Below are 17606 nucleotides of genomic sequence, written 5' to 3'. Positions count from 1 at the left end.
CTTTTGTAGGAATATATCACTGAATGAAAAATGTATATGAAAACTGAGGGGAGTGATGAATTTTGTGAAAATAGTTTCAATGATGCACACATATTGCTCCTGCCATCAAGAATCTGAATCTACATTAATGACTGGACTTTTCCTGAAAGAGAAAATACGGGTCCTGTTTTCATTTTTTTCCTTTACTTATAAGAGATTCTTATGGTCCCCTCTGCTGGCAAAATGGAATAGCTCCTCTGTATGTTTTAGTTTCACATGAGATGGTGGCTGGTGTAAGCATAGGAACTCAATTGAAAATATGAACTGTAATATGGTCTGTAAATAAAACCCGCTCTCCCCACACAGCAGAATATCTTCCCCCCCCCATTTCCTGGTATCTCAAATCAAGTTTTCTTATTCCCACTTTCAACCAGCTCATATCAAAACTTCTTGTATCCTAATAAAAAGAACAATCTGATTTCTTACACATCCTCTGGAATCCAAGGATTTCAAAAATTCTTCATATGCTCCCAACTCACTGTCAAATTCACATCAGAACATACCAAGAACAATCTCAGTGTATAATGAGGGGTACTGTTGCTGTTGTCATTAATGGCTGTTGAGTGGATTCCAACTCACAGTGGCCCCATGTAACATAGCAGAGCTGTCCCATAGGGTTTTCTGGGCTGTAATCTTTAGGGACGTGAACAGCTAGGTCTCTCTCCTGTGATGTTTCTGGGTAGGCTCGAACCTTCAACCTTTTGGTTAGCAGCTAAGTGCTTAATTTTTGTGCCACCAGAACTCCTTAATGAGAGGTCCTAACTTCTTTAAAAAGTTATTGTTTTAAGCAGCACACCATGACTTGAGTCACACTGTAAATAAATCTGGTAAGCACTTTTTCCCATCCACTTGTCCAAATATGACACTAAAACATGTAGTATCATAAGTCAGCAGAAAACAATAACTCACTGTTAATGCATTTTTAACCTATGTCTACCCAATTAAATGCAGAATAAAACCTTCATCTCTTTTTATTATTTAATTATTATTTATACTGATTTCCATCATGAAAACTGGTCTTAAAGAAATCAGGCAACCACTAGCAGGTCAACTGATATCTTCAACCCAATAGCAAACTTGGATTCCAGAAGAATAAAACTTTGGGCCTATTTAATATGAGGCATCAACATTTCATGTAACCCAGCCTGGGCTATTTTGAAAAAGTAAGATTCACTGTGATCAGAAATGATAAAGGATATTCACCTGCTAATGTGTTTTAATGTTATAAATGGCCTGAAGTGAAGATTTAGTTTCTACTTAAAATTTCCTTGTATTTAAAAAGAATAGTTTATAACAGCTCCCACTTTGCAGTACCGCCTACATGCTGATGTTAGCCATGTAACATATTGATCTTCACAACTCTAAAACAGTTTTCTCTACCCTCGTTTTGCAGAGAAGGAAATCCGAGGTATGGAGCAGGGCAACTTGCTAATAAATGCAGATCAGAACTGGATCCCAGGTCTCCTTGGCTTCCTTTGCCACACTCTTTCCATTACGCCACACTATTGCAATGCAAAAGGTTAACACACTTGGCTGCTAACAGAAAGGCTGGAGATGCCAGAGATACCTCAGAAAAAAGACCCGGTGGCCTATTTCCAAAAAATCCACATTGAAAACCCCCTGGAGCATAGTTCAACTCTGACACACATGGGGTTGCCATGAATCAAAATTGACTCACGAGCAACTGGTTTTTAGCTTATTACCTATTTGAAAACAAGAGCTTGGATCCATCACGTGAGAATCAGTTTTGTTAGTCCAGCCTCTGGTCTTCAGTGGGAAGACAATGCTTTATAGTGAAAAGGGCAGAAGAAATCTGCCCCTTTCAACAGCTTCTTCTAACATGCAATGGAGAAAAGCCATGCCAGGGTGACAAAATGGATTCCTGAATCCTTAATTATTTCACTAGCCGTGACTAGGCCAGCCGGAATAGAGATACCAAATTAATAAACCTCCTATATGAACTACTCAAGCCCTTTTCACACATGTTCTTACTCTTTGTCTTCTCCTGAAATACTGCCTATCTCCATCACAATCCTCCTCCAAGAAAAAGGTCTCAAAATGATTTATCCCACTTCTCAATGGTCTTTGCAGTACGTTAGCAGGAAGTCTGGCCTCAGCCCAGGCCTCTGCTCCACTTGACTAAAGCCTCTCGGTTCCTAGTACACCTCACTCTTGTGATCACAAGAAGTAAGAGTTCTGCACGTTCCTCGTTATCGTCCTTGTATCTTCATACACCTGACTGACCCAGATCTGTCTGTACTTCTAAATCCCCTACTTTAGTACACTCTATTCAAATAGAATTTCATGCTTTGCCATAAAAACTGTACATTTACAAACTTTCTAACTAGATAGATTTTAGTCTAATGTCTAAATGTTATCATTTAGTCTAATACATTTTTCTTCTTCAATACAATGAATTTTCCTTGATTTGCACAACTTAGCACAATCAAAGGGAAAGTTGTTGCTTGGTGCCTTGTTTGGCCTAGCTTATTAAATTCTAAAGAAGAGTTTAAATCCCTAATCCTCACAAAGTAGAATTACTGCAAAAAAAAAAAAAAAAAAAAGGGAAGCCAGAAATGTGTGGGCTATTGAATAAGCCAACTCTTTCCCTCATCCCCATCCCTAACTCCGCTGGGGCAGACATTTGGACATTGAAGACAAGAAGGGAGAGATGGGGACCACACCTTGCTTTTCTGCCTGAAGTAAAAACTGCAGTAATACCGAAGCCCCGCTGGGGTGGGGAAATGAGAACTTTAAACTGGACAAGGACCGTATATAACACAACCGAAATGTAATTGAATGAATATCTACCAGAAATAAAACTTTTAAAGCAGAAGTGTCTCGGAGTTATTGCATCAGACTAAGGTAGTAGTAATAAGCAAAGTTGGTAGCAGTTACTGGAGACAAATATAACCATTCCATGTTTATATCTCACCAAGGTGAGATTTAAGTCACATTTACAATCTATATAAGTCACATTTACAAAGAATACAGGTATTTGCTATGTGGGCCTCAACTCGAATATGGCCAGCAGGTGGCCCACTTGAGATTTATAGGAAAAAAATGTTTTACCAAATTAGGTGTCAATTTTTTAAACTATGCCCTAACTTTCTCACCTTCCCAGTAGTGATGAACCTGTTGCTGCTACAGGTCCTAGGGGTAGGCATGAATCAGTTAGAAATTATAAATGAAATTTAAAGTGATTAATTAAATTATTTTGAACTGCTCCTGTTTAATTCCATTAAGGTTGCATTAGGAAACTGGGCAATAAGGAACCCTTCCTGGCAGAAGGAGAAAAACGCATACAAAGACTCTAGACCCACTTGGCACACGTTGGTTGCAATCATATCCAATAATTACATGGACCCTCTCAACTCAAAGTAATTACTAATAAAATGTTCTTTCAAAAATGTGTGATAAAAAGAAAATGTAGGCAAGCCATGTATGAAGACTTTTAATCGTATAATTCACCGCTGAAAAGATTGGGAACACTCTCTGAACACGCCATATGGATTGGGGAAATGAAACAAAGGGCACAGACAATGTATCCAAAACCAAGGAACAAAAGTTGGGGCTGCCAATCCATGATTCATACCGCCTACAGCTGTGGAGAGAGCGACAGAGAGTGGGTTCCATGTGCTTCCATAGACGTCATTGAGTCCTCAGCCTATTTCCTTCATAGCTTCCCCTTAAGCCCCAGAAAATAGGCTGCCATGAGCAGAATAACTAGTGGTTCCAATAATTATTTTGATATGATTAAATAAAAGATTGGATGCAATTTTGCAGAATATGGCTACAAAATTAAAGGTGAATGATATTTTTCCTAGAGGATATTTTCTCTCATATTCCTTACGGGGAACACGCTCTTGCCCATAAACTCACACACATGCTCTTCTCAATGATGGCTGGGAGAGAAAGCAATCTCGTGGTTTCAGGTGGTGGTTCACTGCAAACACTCACATCAACTAGTAGCAGTGAGTGCTCTCAGCATGCCAGTGGGAGGTGGTCATGTTTCAGGAGCTTCATCGTCAGCTTTGGCTATTGGATTTGAATGGTGGCCCTAACACGTTTTTCAAGGGCTAGCAAATTTTGGTAAAATTTTTCAGCAGTGTCTTCATCCACGTCCATCTGGAAATAAAAGCAAAACTAGGTATAACTTGGATCTTAAAAGTAAAGGAAAATGAGATTAATAAAATTTGGATTTGCAAGGAAGGCATGTTTTAGAAAGAAAATTAAAAGTCATGGAAGGAAAGAGACCAGCAAGATAGAGTTGCCGAGGAAGCAATACAGGAACTCTAGTAATCACTGAGAACGTGAGGACATGTTATCTCGCAGTCCTAACCCCATCCCTTCCCAAACCGACTGGGACTCCTCGTAAACAGAAAAGCTGACAGACCTGAGCTTCACTGCTCCCTTAGTACCCACGTCCCCATAGCAGAAGCTCTCACTACTGGTGGCATGACCAAATAGTCAGCACGTGCCTGTACTAAATACAGCAGGGACTTCAAATCCAAAATCAAGACTCTTTCGTACCTACCCACGCATAGAGAGATAAGTAGCTTTTTCTGCTGTTATAACAGCTGATTCTCAATGGACAAGCTCTCACGATAGAAAATAAGCAGTAAGTACGCACCTGTATGTATTTCCCTTTTACCTCATAGCCCTCCAGAGGTTGGAAATAATTCTCATTCAGGAGAATGCACTCTCTGAAATCTGATTCCAAGGGATCAGAATCCCTAGGTTGAAGAGTTCTACAACTCATCTCGACTTTAAAATTTAATCCTAAATATCACTAAAATATAAATAAAATTGTTTTTACTAACATACAAATAACCACCTTATTTACACAAGTCATCTTGCAGTTTTTTTCATAGGATATTGGAGTTGTTAGAGGTTTTACAGATTGTCTAGTTCAATCCCAGTCCAGAGGTATGAAATGCCTTCTTCGAAACACAACAGAAAATGGAAACACATGTTTTCAGTTGATTTCCCACCACTGAATTTTGTTTGAAAATCAAAAGTTTGATCTTCCTTAGTGGAGAAGATGGCAGGTCCAGGAAAGTAGCCTTGAGGGCCAAAAAATTAGTCATTGGACTAATATAGTTTCCCAAAGGGTATACCATGAGATGTTGGTAAATGCTCTAGGAAAAAAGGATTCTGGGCTAAAATGAGTTTGGGGAAACCTGGGTTAAGCAATGAAAACAAATTTCTCCACCACAGGACCTCTCCAATTGTTAATGTCATTATGAACATGAAAGGGGAGAAATATACCATGCTGAATTCTGCCAGATGATAGGACCATAAAAATTTTTCCATAAATCATCTCCAGGGATGATGATAATCCATGAGCACACTTCAGAAACACTATCCAGGAATAAAAACTAGATTAAAACAAGCTTTTTATCTCATCCATTTCAAATAATCAGCAATGATCTTATAAATTCAGGTGGCAATAGCTGAACGACATTTTTCTTAGAGGATAGCTTTTCTTATTTTCCTTACAGGTATTCCCACATACATGTGTGCACGCACACACACGCACACTCACAAGTGTGTACACATACACCACAAATGTGGCAGCTGCCTCACTCAAAAAAATTCTTAGACTAAAACGACAGGAAATAGTTGGTTTTGTTTCAGGTGCTTTATATATGTTATGTGTGTTGTCTTACTGCCATTTTACAGGTGAGAAATTGGAAGGTCAGAGGTCTTAAATATTTTTGAGGCTGCACAGGCAGCAAGAATAGAGCTGGGGATGGAGCCTATGTTTCTTACTGTCTCCAAAGCCCCTCCTGTCTCCAGTACTTAATGCTGCCTTGTTCATTTCCACCCAAAAGTCCAACAAGGACAACAAAACCTGCCACATGTCAGGCACTGTGCTACAGACTAAGGGTATGAAGACAAATCTGGCACAGTCCCTGACCTCAGGGAGTTTTCAGTCCAGTGAAGTGAACACAGCCCAAGTCAAATTCAGTTCAAAGTGTAGTCACAGGTGACTATTCCACCCCCAAATCATTAAGTACACCCATCGTGGTCACTCTATTCCCCCGCCAATAACCCATTCGGGAAAGGGCATGTGACTCCACCCTTGCCAATTAGAAACGAGGAGAAGACTACTGAGGACTTCTGGGGAAGGTATCTCTATTCCTAAGAATTGGACACAGATGAAATAGTGGCTTTCAGCCTTCAGAATCTTTCAAGTCTGGATGTGACTCCCTGAACTGCTGCAGCCATCTTGCTCCAGGTTGAGGAGGAAGCACAGGAACTCATGAGTTTACTGTGACTTTTGCTATTGTATGGTGCCGCCGAGTCAATTACTGTGACTAGCGGTAGATAAAAGCTGGAGAGGTGGGTAGAAGTCAGATCCTGAAGGACCTTGTATTTACAGTGACTATATAATTGGAAACTCTATGGGGCAGTTCTACTCTGTCCTGTAGGGTCGCTATGAGTCATAATCGACTCAACAGCAGTGGGTATATAACTGATCACCCAAATTGGGACGCTTTTAAGTGAAAGGGAATGCTACCAATTTAAACAAAAAAAAAAGTGGGGCACTGGTGGTTCAGTGGTAGAATTTTCACCTCCCATGCGGGAGACCCAGGTTTGATTCCTGCCCAATGCATCTCACACGTAGCCACCACCTGTTTGTCAGTAGAGGCTTGAGTGTTGCTATGATGCTGAACAGGTTTCAGCTGCACTTCCAGACTAAAGTTGACTAGGAAGGAAGGCCTGGTGATCTTATTCTGAAAATCAGGCAGTGAAAACCCTAAGGACCACAATAGCTCCAGACAGCCCTTTGTTCTGTTGTGCATGGGGTCGTCATGAGTTGGGGGCTGAATTGAGAGCTGCTAATTTTTTAACAACACTAGGCATAAAATGAGCAAATCTACTTATATACCATACTAAGGAGTTTGGACTTTTGTCTGAATCTGGCTACTTGACAAGATTTTAAGCAAGGAAAGATTACAGCCTCATTTGGATTTTAGATACATCTTTCTGGCTGCAATGGAGAGAAGAAATTTGTGGGAACAGGACTGGAAGTAGCAGATAAGACTAGAGGCATGGTCCATAGGAGAGAGGCTGAGGGACTAAATGAGAGCAGGGTAGCAGGGATAAAGAGGGGGAGCAAATTTGAAAATGTTTAAGAGGAAAATGATTAATAGAACCTGGTGGCTGATTAGGTCCAGAGAGGGAGAGTAAGGTTGGATTGGATTCCCGATGGTGCTCAGGTTCCTAAATTAGACACATGCATGGAAGGTGATGCCATTTCCCAGGATTGGGAACACCTGAGGAGCAAGAGTCCTCACCTCACCCTGGGAAGGCCTACCTGTTACCAGTACCAGTTGCCGTCAAGTTGATTCCGACTAATGGCAATCCCATATGGGTCAGAGGATAACTGCCCTCCATAGGGTTTTCAATGACTGGTTTTTCAGAAGGAGATCACCAGGGTTTTCTTCCAAGGTGCCTCCAGGTAGACTCAAAATTCCAACCTTTCAGTTAGCAGTTAACCATTTACACCACGCAGGTACTCCTGGGAAGGCCTGTCATTGTTGTTCTGTGTCATTGAGTTGATTCCGACTCACAGAGACCCTATAGGACAGAGCAGAACTGCTACATAGGGTTTCCAAGGAGCACCTGGTGGATTTGAACTGTCACCCTTTTGGTGAGCAATAAAGCTCTTAACCACTGTGCCACCAGGGCTCCTGAGAAGGCCTAGGCCACCCAAAATCCGAAGATCATGGGAGGATGAGCTCACTTGGACATGCTATATATGCTTGTGTATAAAGATGTCGTCTTAATGGAAATTGTGAGAAGTACATTGGAAGTAGGGGAATTGTGTTCATTTTCCTACTCCCAAAAACTCTGGCAGAGATTAGAAATGAGAGGAAAAACTTGAGGGAAAAGAATTAGTTTCTGGCTAGGAGTCTGATAAGAAACTGTCAACAAGAATAGATCAAGGGCAATACATTACAATGCATCTGAGGCACAGGAAACATCGAGGAGACAAAAATTTGGATTTTCTCCCCTTCATTGGCAGGAGTCACTCCATGCCTGGATCTTAGATCACACCCACGTTGTGGCTGTAGTCAAATCATTCTTTTTCTCCCAAGAATCAATCTCTCCCCCTCATTTTCTCTCATTATTTTATCAGAGTTTTAATATAATTAGGGGGACTGAATTTTATTAAAGAACTCCAATATGAATCTAAGATAATATATGTAAAGTGAGGGTTGCTGGTCAGGAGATAGAACACCCACTGTCTTATTGCCTGAGAATTCATTCATTCATTCATTCTAAAAATCTATATCATGCACCATCATGTGATAGGTGCTGTGCTCTCATTACAGAGAACAGAAAACAAGACATGACCAGTCACTGACATCCAGGTCCCAGGCTAGTACTTCATGCCTGTGAATATGCCAATCCAATGAAGACATCTGATGGGCTGGTGTTTGTCAGGAAAACACCCCACTGTTTCTCCCCCCAACTTCCTCTCCAAATCAATGACCACATCATGCATCTTTAAACCCTCCGCCATTAAGTCAATTCCAACTCATAGCAACTCTATAGGACAGAGTAGAACTGCCTCCATAGGGTTTCCAAGAAGTGGCTGGTGGATTCGAACTGGTGACCTTTTTGGTTAGGAGCCAAACTCTTAACCACTGTGCCACCAGAGCTCCCATGCACCTTTACAGGGGCCAAAACAGTGAAAAATGGTGCAGTTTTATGTAAGCCTTAAATGTGACTGAGATAAAAATAATACAGTTTTTTTGTGGGTTAATGATATAAATTTTCTCTTTTCTTATTATAGACTGTTATGAGTCTAAAAAGATTCTCTCTTTCTCTCTTTCTGCATCCTTAGTGCCTGATCTAAAAGGGGAAAAATGCAGAGCTTAATTTTAAATTCTCAATGGAATCCAGACTTTCTTGAGCCAGTGAGCCTGAATGAACCCCCAAAACTGTTATACTGATATAATCTTTAAACTTTAAACCTTAAACCAAAACTATCCCCTGAAACCTTCTTTGAACCAAAAAAAAAAAAAAAAAAAGCTTGTCTTAATTAGTAAAGTACATCTGCTTTAAGCATTGTGCTCTTTTAAAAAATTATCTATGGGGAGATCAAATTGATAATGGTAACTCAAAAGTCTGGATGGAAACCTTAGGGGATAGTGAATTTAAGATAACGGTGGTGGAATAATTTCAGTAAGAATAGGAGAATGGTAGCACAACTTAAAGAATGCAACCAAGGTCGCTAAATCGTACATGTAGAAATTGTTGAAATGGTGTATCTTGGCTGTGTACGCTTTCACCAAAATTAAAAAAAAAAAAATTGTATAGTAAAAACTACTGTAGCTGGTAATGAACAAAATGATATTGGTCCGAGAAAGTCTTAAAGAGCATTTAAAGGAAAACTACTTTCAGTTAACACAGAACAAAAACCAAACCCATTACTGTCGAGTCGATTCTGACTCATAGCGACAGAGTAGAACTGCCCCATAAGGTTTCCAATGAACAGACGGTGAATTCAAATTGCTGACCTTTTGGTTAGCAGCCATAGCTCTTAACCACTGTGCAACCCGAGTTTCCAGTTAATACAGGGCTCTCCTTTATTTGGCAGCTCATTGAACACATGTTTATCTTCTACGCGGGATAAAGGCCCTGTGTCAGGAGTTAGGGACACAGAAAACATGCACATATAACCCTGCTTCTTAGAGCATTTATTCTGGAAGGGGAGCTAAATAACAACAAAGTAATTATTCAATTAGCTTTTAAGTCACAATTATGATAACGGCTATGGAGGAGAAGCACAGGTGCTAAGAAAGCCTAAAGCAGGTTTGGAAAGACAAGGGAGGCTTCTATGATGACCTGACAGGAAAGGAGAAATTGACAAGGTAAAAGGGTGAGGTAGAGAGTTTCTCAAATCCATAGGTGGTGCAAACAGTTAATGTGCTCAGCTGGTAACCAAAATGTTGGAGGTTTGAATCCACCCAGAGGTGCCTTGGAAGAAAGGCTTGATGATTTGCTTCCCCCAAAACCAGTCGTTGAAAACCCTCTGGAGCACAGTTCTACTCTGACACACCTGGGGTCATCATGAGTCAGAATCCACTCTATGGCAACTGGTTTAGAGAGTTTCTGGAAGGAAGAAGAAGCTGAGCAAAGACCGTTAGGTAAGAAGAAGCATGAGGTAATGAAGATCCCGGAGGAAGAGCTCTGTGGCTGGAACTCAGGAAGAGAAGGAAGAGGGTGGCAGGAGTGGCCAAAAAAGTTTGTAGAGAAGGCAGGGGCCTCCCTACTCCAAGTTAAACAACGTTAAAATAGCTTACCTTTTGGGGATTTATATAATTGTTTCCAAGGCCTGTGGTAGCACTATGGTATTTGATGAGCGGGTTCAGAGACTCGGGCTTTTGCTGGAACAGCCATAACTGGAAAGGAAATGGGGATGTCAGTGACTCACACCTCCCCAGCCAAGGGAGACTCTGGCCCTGGCCACCGAGCACCTCAGGCTGAACAAATATGACAAATCCTTTATTGTTCGGTGATTCCATTCACGTGGAAAGTGAACCAGAAGGAAGTGGGACAAACTGATTAGCAATGTCCTGACAAATTACTTAAAGGAAAAAAGAATCCCATTAGAGTTGTCTCCTTCCTTCAGGCTCCACCTAGTATAACTTAGCACAACGGATCAAGGCAAGATACGGATCCCTGGTCTCCTGGAACCTTGAAAATGGAATGACCACGTGCGGATCAAAACAGATCCCTCAACCGAAACTAATTCAACATGTTTTATAGACATTGTTATGAACTGAATTGTGTCTCCCAAAAATATGTGTTGGAGTCCCGACTCCTATATTTGTGGATAAAATAGGGTTTTCATTGTTATGTTAATAAGGCCATATTGGCACGGGGTGCATCCTAAACCTACTCACTTCTGAGTGATATAAAGTGCAGTATAGACACACAGACAGCCCAGCACAAATGGAGGAGAAGGTAAGATGCCATGTAAAAACCACCGGGAACCGAAGAATGAAGGTGCTGCAGAGGCTGAGACAAGGATCTTCCCCCAGAGCCAACAGAGCCTTCTACTAGACATGGTGCCCTAAATTCAGACTTCTAGCCTCCTGAACTGTGAGAAAATAAAATTTCTGTTCTTTAAAGCCACCCACTTGTGGTATTTCTGTTACAGCAGCATAGCAATCTAGTGCTGGCACACATTTATTATTAGTCTAGTTTTCCAAGTGGAATTGGAGAACAGGTACACCCAGACCCAGGAGAGAAGGATAAGGAAGGCTTATGTCCACTTTAGCTGCTCATCTCATCCAAATTACTGAAAGGGTTGACATGGACATGGTACCAAACTATCACTGTTATATCTTGTGGTTCACCGATCGCATTGAGGAAACAAACCCATCAACCTCAGATACTGTGCAACCAGTTTTTCCAGAACAATTTCTCATACAAGTAGAGGAATCTTTTATTATCCTTCAGACTATATGTGAGGATTTACCTGGCTATATTCCTGATTTGTTTGCAAAAATAGCTCATTTTGCAAATGGGCAGCTGAGAATTACAGCAGATGTTGTTGTTAGGTGCCGTCAAGTCGGTTCCAACTCAAAGTGACCCTATAGGACAGAGTAGAACTGCCTCATAGGGTTTCCAATGAGCGGCTGGTGGATTTGAACTGCCAACCTTTTGGTTAGCAGCCATAGCTCTTAACGACTGTGCCACCAGGGCTCCAAGCAGATGGGCTCTGGGAATTCTACTGCCAGTGGACCCTCCCAGAAAAGCAGCCCTAAACCGGTTCAGGCAGGGTTTGCTACGAGGGTTGCACCCATCTAGCCAAACTGAGGATTCATCCTCCTGATAGACCCTACAATTGTAAACTCAGAGTTCACACCAAAATACTTATACTTTCTCTATTATTACTTCTTGGCAAATAGAAGAGCACTTACTTGCTATAAACATTCTGTTGAGCCTTATGCTCTAACTTAAGGTGCTATACCAACAAGAAACTCCTTAAAATTAAGTACCCTGCCCCAGACACCCTTTTAATTCAGTACTGAAGTCACTCCTGAGCTTCACCCTTCAGCCAAAGATTAGACAGGTCTATAGGGAAAAAATAACACACGTGAGGGACGTGCTTCATAGTTCAATCATGTATACAAGACTAATGGGCACACCCACCCAAAAGCAAAGACTAGAAGGCAGGAAGGGACAGGAAAGCTGGAAGAATGGAAACAGGGAACTTGGGGAGAAGAAGGAGGGAGTGTTGACACATCACAGAGTTGGCAACCAATGTCACAAAACAACTGGTGTATTAAGTATTTAATGAGAAACTACTTTTCTCTGTAAGCTTCACCTAAAGCACAATCAAAAAAAATAAATAAATTAGGAAAACCCTTACAATTTTTAGGCAGCCTTGTAGAAGGCCTGATAAAACCTTACTATCACAATTTCAGATTAATGATCTCACAGTTAGACTAAAAGATATTCAAAAACAACAACATTTTAACTCTCGTGCTACAGCAGTTTCGTCACATTTAGGAGCACAAATTATAGATATTTCTCAAATCCTTAACACAATACGCTGACCTCTCTTAGATAATATGAGCAAAGTCTGGCAAATAAGTTCACTTCTCCTGGGCCATCGCTGTCAGTAGCTACTTCTATTTCACTGTGTTGAGAAAGATCCTGAAGCTTTAACACTTACCAGTACTTCTGCTCCATTATAAGGTGTCATCGTGAAAGAGTTCACAAAAAAGCGCAGCTGAGCAAGGAAAGGAAAGAAGTTACTCATTAAACACTTGCAATATTTTTGGTAGTTTATCCAGCATGATAAAAACATAATTTTTATTTAATCTTTTCTAATTTAATAATTAGACAACAACAAAAAAAACTGCTATGGAGTCAGATCCGACTTATAGCGACCCTATAGGACAGAGCAGAACTGCCCCATAGGGTTTCCAAGGAGCAGCTGGTGGATTTGAACTGCCGACCTTTTGATTAGCAGCCTGAGCTCTTGACCACCACACAACCAGAGCTCCAATTTAATAATTAATATATGTTAATTTTAGATAGTTGGAAAGTATAAAGAATATTACAAGAAGCTAAAAAATAGACATGGCCCCAGCCAGGGGCAACTGTGTTCACACGTTAGCATATTTCTTTCCAATCTTTCTTCTAAGCATTGTCAGAAGGAGGAGCATTAAACAGCAACAACAAAGATATGGATACACATCGATAAAGGACACAACGATGAATCCGTGAAACATTTCATAACATGGAGGAATCTGCAAAGCATTTTGCTGAGTGAAATTAGTCAGTTGCAAAAGGACAAATATTGTATGAGACCACTATTATAAGGACTCAAGAAATAGTTTAAACACAGAAGAAAATATTCTTTGATAGTTACGAGGGTGGGGAGGGAGGGAGGAAGAGGGGTATTCACTAGTTAGATAGTAAAAAAAAAGAACTATTTCCATGAAGGGAAAGACAACACACAATACAGGAGAGGTCAGCACAACTAGACTAAACCAAAAGCAAAGAAGTTTCCTGAAAAAACTGAATGCTTCAAAGGCCAGAGCAGCAGGGGCAGAAGTCTGGGGACCATGGTTTCAGGGGACATCTAGGTCAACTGGCATAACAAAATCTACTAAGAAAACATTCTGTATCCCACTTTGGTGAGTGGTGTCTGGGGTCTTAAACACCAGCAAGCAGCCATCTAAGATGCATCAATTGGTTTCAACTCACCTAGTGCAAAGGAAAATGAAGAACACCAAAGACACAAAGTAATTATGAGCCCAAGAGACAGAAACAGCCACATAAATCAGAGACTGTATCAGCCTGAGACCAGAATTAGATGGTGCCCGGCTACAACCAATGACTGCCTTGACAGGGAATACAACAGAGAATCCCTGATGGAGCAGGAGAGCAGTGGGATGCAGACCCCAAATTCTCATAAAAAGAGCAGACTTAATGGTCTGACTGAGACTAGAAGGGCTCCAGAGGTCATGGTCCCCAGACCTTCTATTAGCCCAAGACAGGAACCATTCCCAAAGCCAACTCTTCAGATGGGGATTGGACTGGACTAGAAGATAGAAAATGAGTGAGCTTCCTGGCTCAAACAAACACCTGAAACTATGTGGTCACCTCCTGTCTGGAGGTGAGATGAGAAGGCAGAAGGGGGCAGAAGCTGGCTGAATGGACATGGGGAATACAAGGTGGAGAGCAGTGTGCTCTCTCATTAGGGGGAGAGTAACTAGGAGCACATAGCAAAGTGTGTATAAATTTTTTTATGAGCGACTGACTTGATTTGTTCACTTTCACTTAAAGCACACACAAAAAAAAGATATGGAGCAGTCTTTACCTTTTGGTTTATATTAGGGGTAGACATTACCTAAAAGCAACAGTTCCAACACTCTTGTCACCAGATGTTCTTCAAAGAAGGACGTTTGTGTTTAAATACATTTGGGCTACCCATTGCCATTGAGTCGATTCCGACTCAGGGTGACCCTATAGGGCAGAGAGGAGCCGCCCCATAGGGTGTCCAAGGCTATAAATCTTTATGGAATTGTTCCCCCATGGAGCGGCTGGTAGGTTCGAACCATCCACCTTTTGGTTACCAGCTGTGCGCTTTAATCACTGTGCCACCAGTGTATACTATATCCCCCCTCCTAGGAATTCACACATGGTGTAGTAATATTAGCATAGCAAAGATCTTGAGAAGTTCCACAACAAAGAAACATTCCCATGAAAACTTTTTTCCTCCCTCCCTTCCCTTCCTCCCTCCCTCCTCCCCCCTCCCTTCCTTTCTTTCTTTCTTTTGTGCTTACTTGCTTGCTTGCTTTCATTATTACCTACTAACATCTTACAGCAGAACTAGATTCCTAAGGAACACACTTTGGGAAATACTTTCTGAAAGAAAGGTAGATCTTAGTTGATGTTCCCATGGTCCCTCACTCAAACACTTCCCAGAGCCGGGCAGCCAACATGAGATGGGGTCTGGTTTGTGTAAGACGGTAGGTGCTAAGGTGCTTGCCTTGCACCTGGTGGTACCTGCTGAGTTACGCCGCCTCAGAAAACCCTTTGTGAGCTGAGTAAGAATGCCAAATAAAATTCCACCAAGTTAAACCTGGAAGTAAAGAACTAATAAGCTTCAAAAATGCCTGAAACTTTTTAATTTACATATACTCCTGTTATCTTCATTTCTCACATCTGAAATTAATTTTCTATAATCCAAAGTGACCATGTTTTTATAATGAAAAGGCATATTGCTTATTCACCAACAGTATGACCGGCAACAGCAGCATCCATATGAAAGGAGGCAGAATTCTATACGTCAGGTTGGTCATCACAGCCCCTGGACACACCACACTGGAATACAGGCCCTGGGGATGCACAGAGAGAAAGGGTTATGAGGACTGGGGGTCCTCTGATTTGTATTAACTCTTTATCGTATGCAAGATACCATCCTAGGAAGATTCCCTCTTCATTTCCCTTGAAACTGGAGATCAGTTCAACAATCATGTAATGTGTGTTCACTATATAAAAGGAACCCGGAATGTAAGAGAAGTCTCTACTCCCAGTAAACTTCTACTATAAAAACATTGACAGCTCTCCTTGCCTTTACCTGAGAGATGATCGGGGAAGAGATGGTGGTTCCAGAGATGGACTACCCATTGCCTCTAGCTTGAGGTAGGAGGTTTAGGCACCAGAGAAGACTGGAGCTGCTATAACTCAGGAACTCAAAATGAGAAACTTCTCCTGGGTCCCATAACACTAATAAATTCTGCTCCTATTATGAAAGCCTCAGTCTGCACAGAACTTTGTTAGTGGCTTTTAGCCATTTTATTCCATTGAAAAGCACTACTTCATCTTTAATGATTTGCTAACCACAGCAGAATCGCTCCGCTTTTTTATCTAGTTTAATTTTTGATGGCTCTATTTTTAATATTGATAATGTCTTTTAGACACATATTCATCATTTTTTTTAAATCTTAATTCATGTAAATGGAGAAGAGAAAATGCCAGGACCAGCGAGATAGCCCATGTTTGGGCTATGTCCCACACAAAGGAAACCTATTGCCTTTCTTACCTCAGTTAGTAGTACAGAAGTCTGGTAGCCCTTAAAACAAATTGCCCTCCAGTTCCTTAAATGGTCAAATAAGATGCTCAGAACACTGCCTGGGGGAGGTCAGGTGATCGGCCTCAGGCTCAATCTCATGAATTTTGGCAACACATTATTTATTTACTTTAAATTTATTTTAGTGAACACTAACATAGAAGTTACTCTAGGTCTAACACTGTTCTGAACACTTTATAAGTATTGACACAGAGCTTCCTTCAAAAAGAGTAATGAGTCCTATCTCAGGGATAGCTTAGAATCCTGAGAGAGCTGTGTTGGCTATCTTTTTAGAATCACCCAGTCCCTAGTTGAAGAAATCTGTAAACTAAAATTCAGAGTCTACAACACATACAATCAATATTAGACCAAAAATAAATAGGCAGGAAGTCACAGCCTATTGTTGTTGTTAGGTGCTATCAAGTTGGTTCCAGCTCATTGCAACCTTATGTGCCACAGAATGAAACGCTGCCCAGTCCTGGGCCATCCTCACAACTGTTGGTATGCTTGAGCCCATCGTTGCATCCACTATATTAATCCACCTCGTTGAGGGTCTTCCTCTTTTTCGCTGACCCTTTACTTTACCAAGCATGATGGCCTTCTCTAGGGACTGGCCCCTTCTGATAACATGTCCAAAAGTACATGAAGCCAAGAGTTTCCATCCTTGTTTTTAAGAAGCATTCTGGTTGTACTTCCTCTAAGACGGACTTGTTCATTCTTCTGGTAGTCCATGGTATATTCAATATTTTTCACCAACGCTACAATCCAAAGGCATCGATTCTTCTTCAGTCTTCCTTATTCATTGGCCAGCTTTCACATGCATATGAGGTGACTGAAAATACCACGGCTTGGGTCAGGTGCACCTTAGTCCTCTAAGTGACATCTTTGCTTTTTAACACTTTAATGAGGTCTTTTGCAGCAGATTTGCCTAGAGTAAGTTTTCATAGGCATAAAGAAATGCTAGAGCAAAAGGAATTAGCAAAGGCCACAGTGGCATATGGCTAAAAATGACTTGGGATGGAGAAATTCTTAGAACGAGCAAGAGACCAATACTTAGAGAAGGCCAGATTATGAGCTGTGTGCTTGGGATACACCTGCCACAAGAGAGTCACTATGCAGAGCCCATGCCCAGTGCAGCAATGAGGTGCTGGGGACACAGGACCTTGGGGTGGAGGGGAATTTAAAGGTATTAAATATGCACAAAAGGGAAGAAGGGGATTTCAAGCAAAGACCTGATGATTGGCACTATAGACATTTTTTTTTTAATTTTCAAGAAGAAATTCTTCAATGTTATTCTTTGACAGAAAATCTGCAATGGTGCACTTCTCTCCAAATATAGTCAAGTGCCTAATGAACCATGTGATGAGTGACTTCTTCCATAAATAAAAGACTCCAGATAGCTGCACAGACTGACTGGCATCCAGATGAAGCTGAAATCCATACATTT

At 41.1% G+C, this 17606-nt stretch overlaps 1 protein-coding gene across 1 annotated transcript in view; it reads right to left on the bottom strand.

Annotated features, from left to right (window-relative positions):
• Positions 1 to 4031: 4031 nt before the first annotated feature.
• LOC100676343 (3-keto-steroid reductase/17-beta-hydroxysteroid dehydrogenase 7) overlaps positions 4032 to 17606 on the bottom strand; it is a 32755-nt gene continuing 19180 nt past the window's right edge. The window contains exons 6-9 of the mRNA XM_003415024.3: positions 15321 to 15425; positions 12749 to 12805; positions 10365 to 10463; positions 4032 to 4167 (exon numbers count right to left, since the gene is read on the bottom strand). Coding sequence (XP_003415072.1) covers positions 4078 to 4167; positions 10365 to 10463; positions 12749 to 12805; positions 15321 to 15425 — 351 coding nt within the window. The 3' untranslated portion in view covers positions 4032 to 4077. The remainder of the gene's footprint in view (positions 4168 to 10364; positions 10464 to 12748; positions 12806 to 15320; positions 15426 to 17606) is intronic.

The sequence above is a fragment of the Loxodonta africana genome, chromosome 3 (genome assembly GCF_030014295.1).
Source record: "Loxodonta africana isolate mLoxAfr1 chromosome 3, mLoxAfr1.hap2, whole genome shotgun sequence".
Taxonomy (NCBI): Eukaryota; Metazoa; Chordata; class Mammalia; order Proboscidea; family Elephantidae; genus Loxodonta; species Loxodonta africana.
Note: the sequence above shows the minus strand (reverse complement) of the source record. Positions and strands in the feature narration are given on the sequence as shown.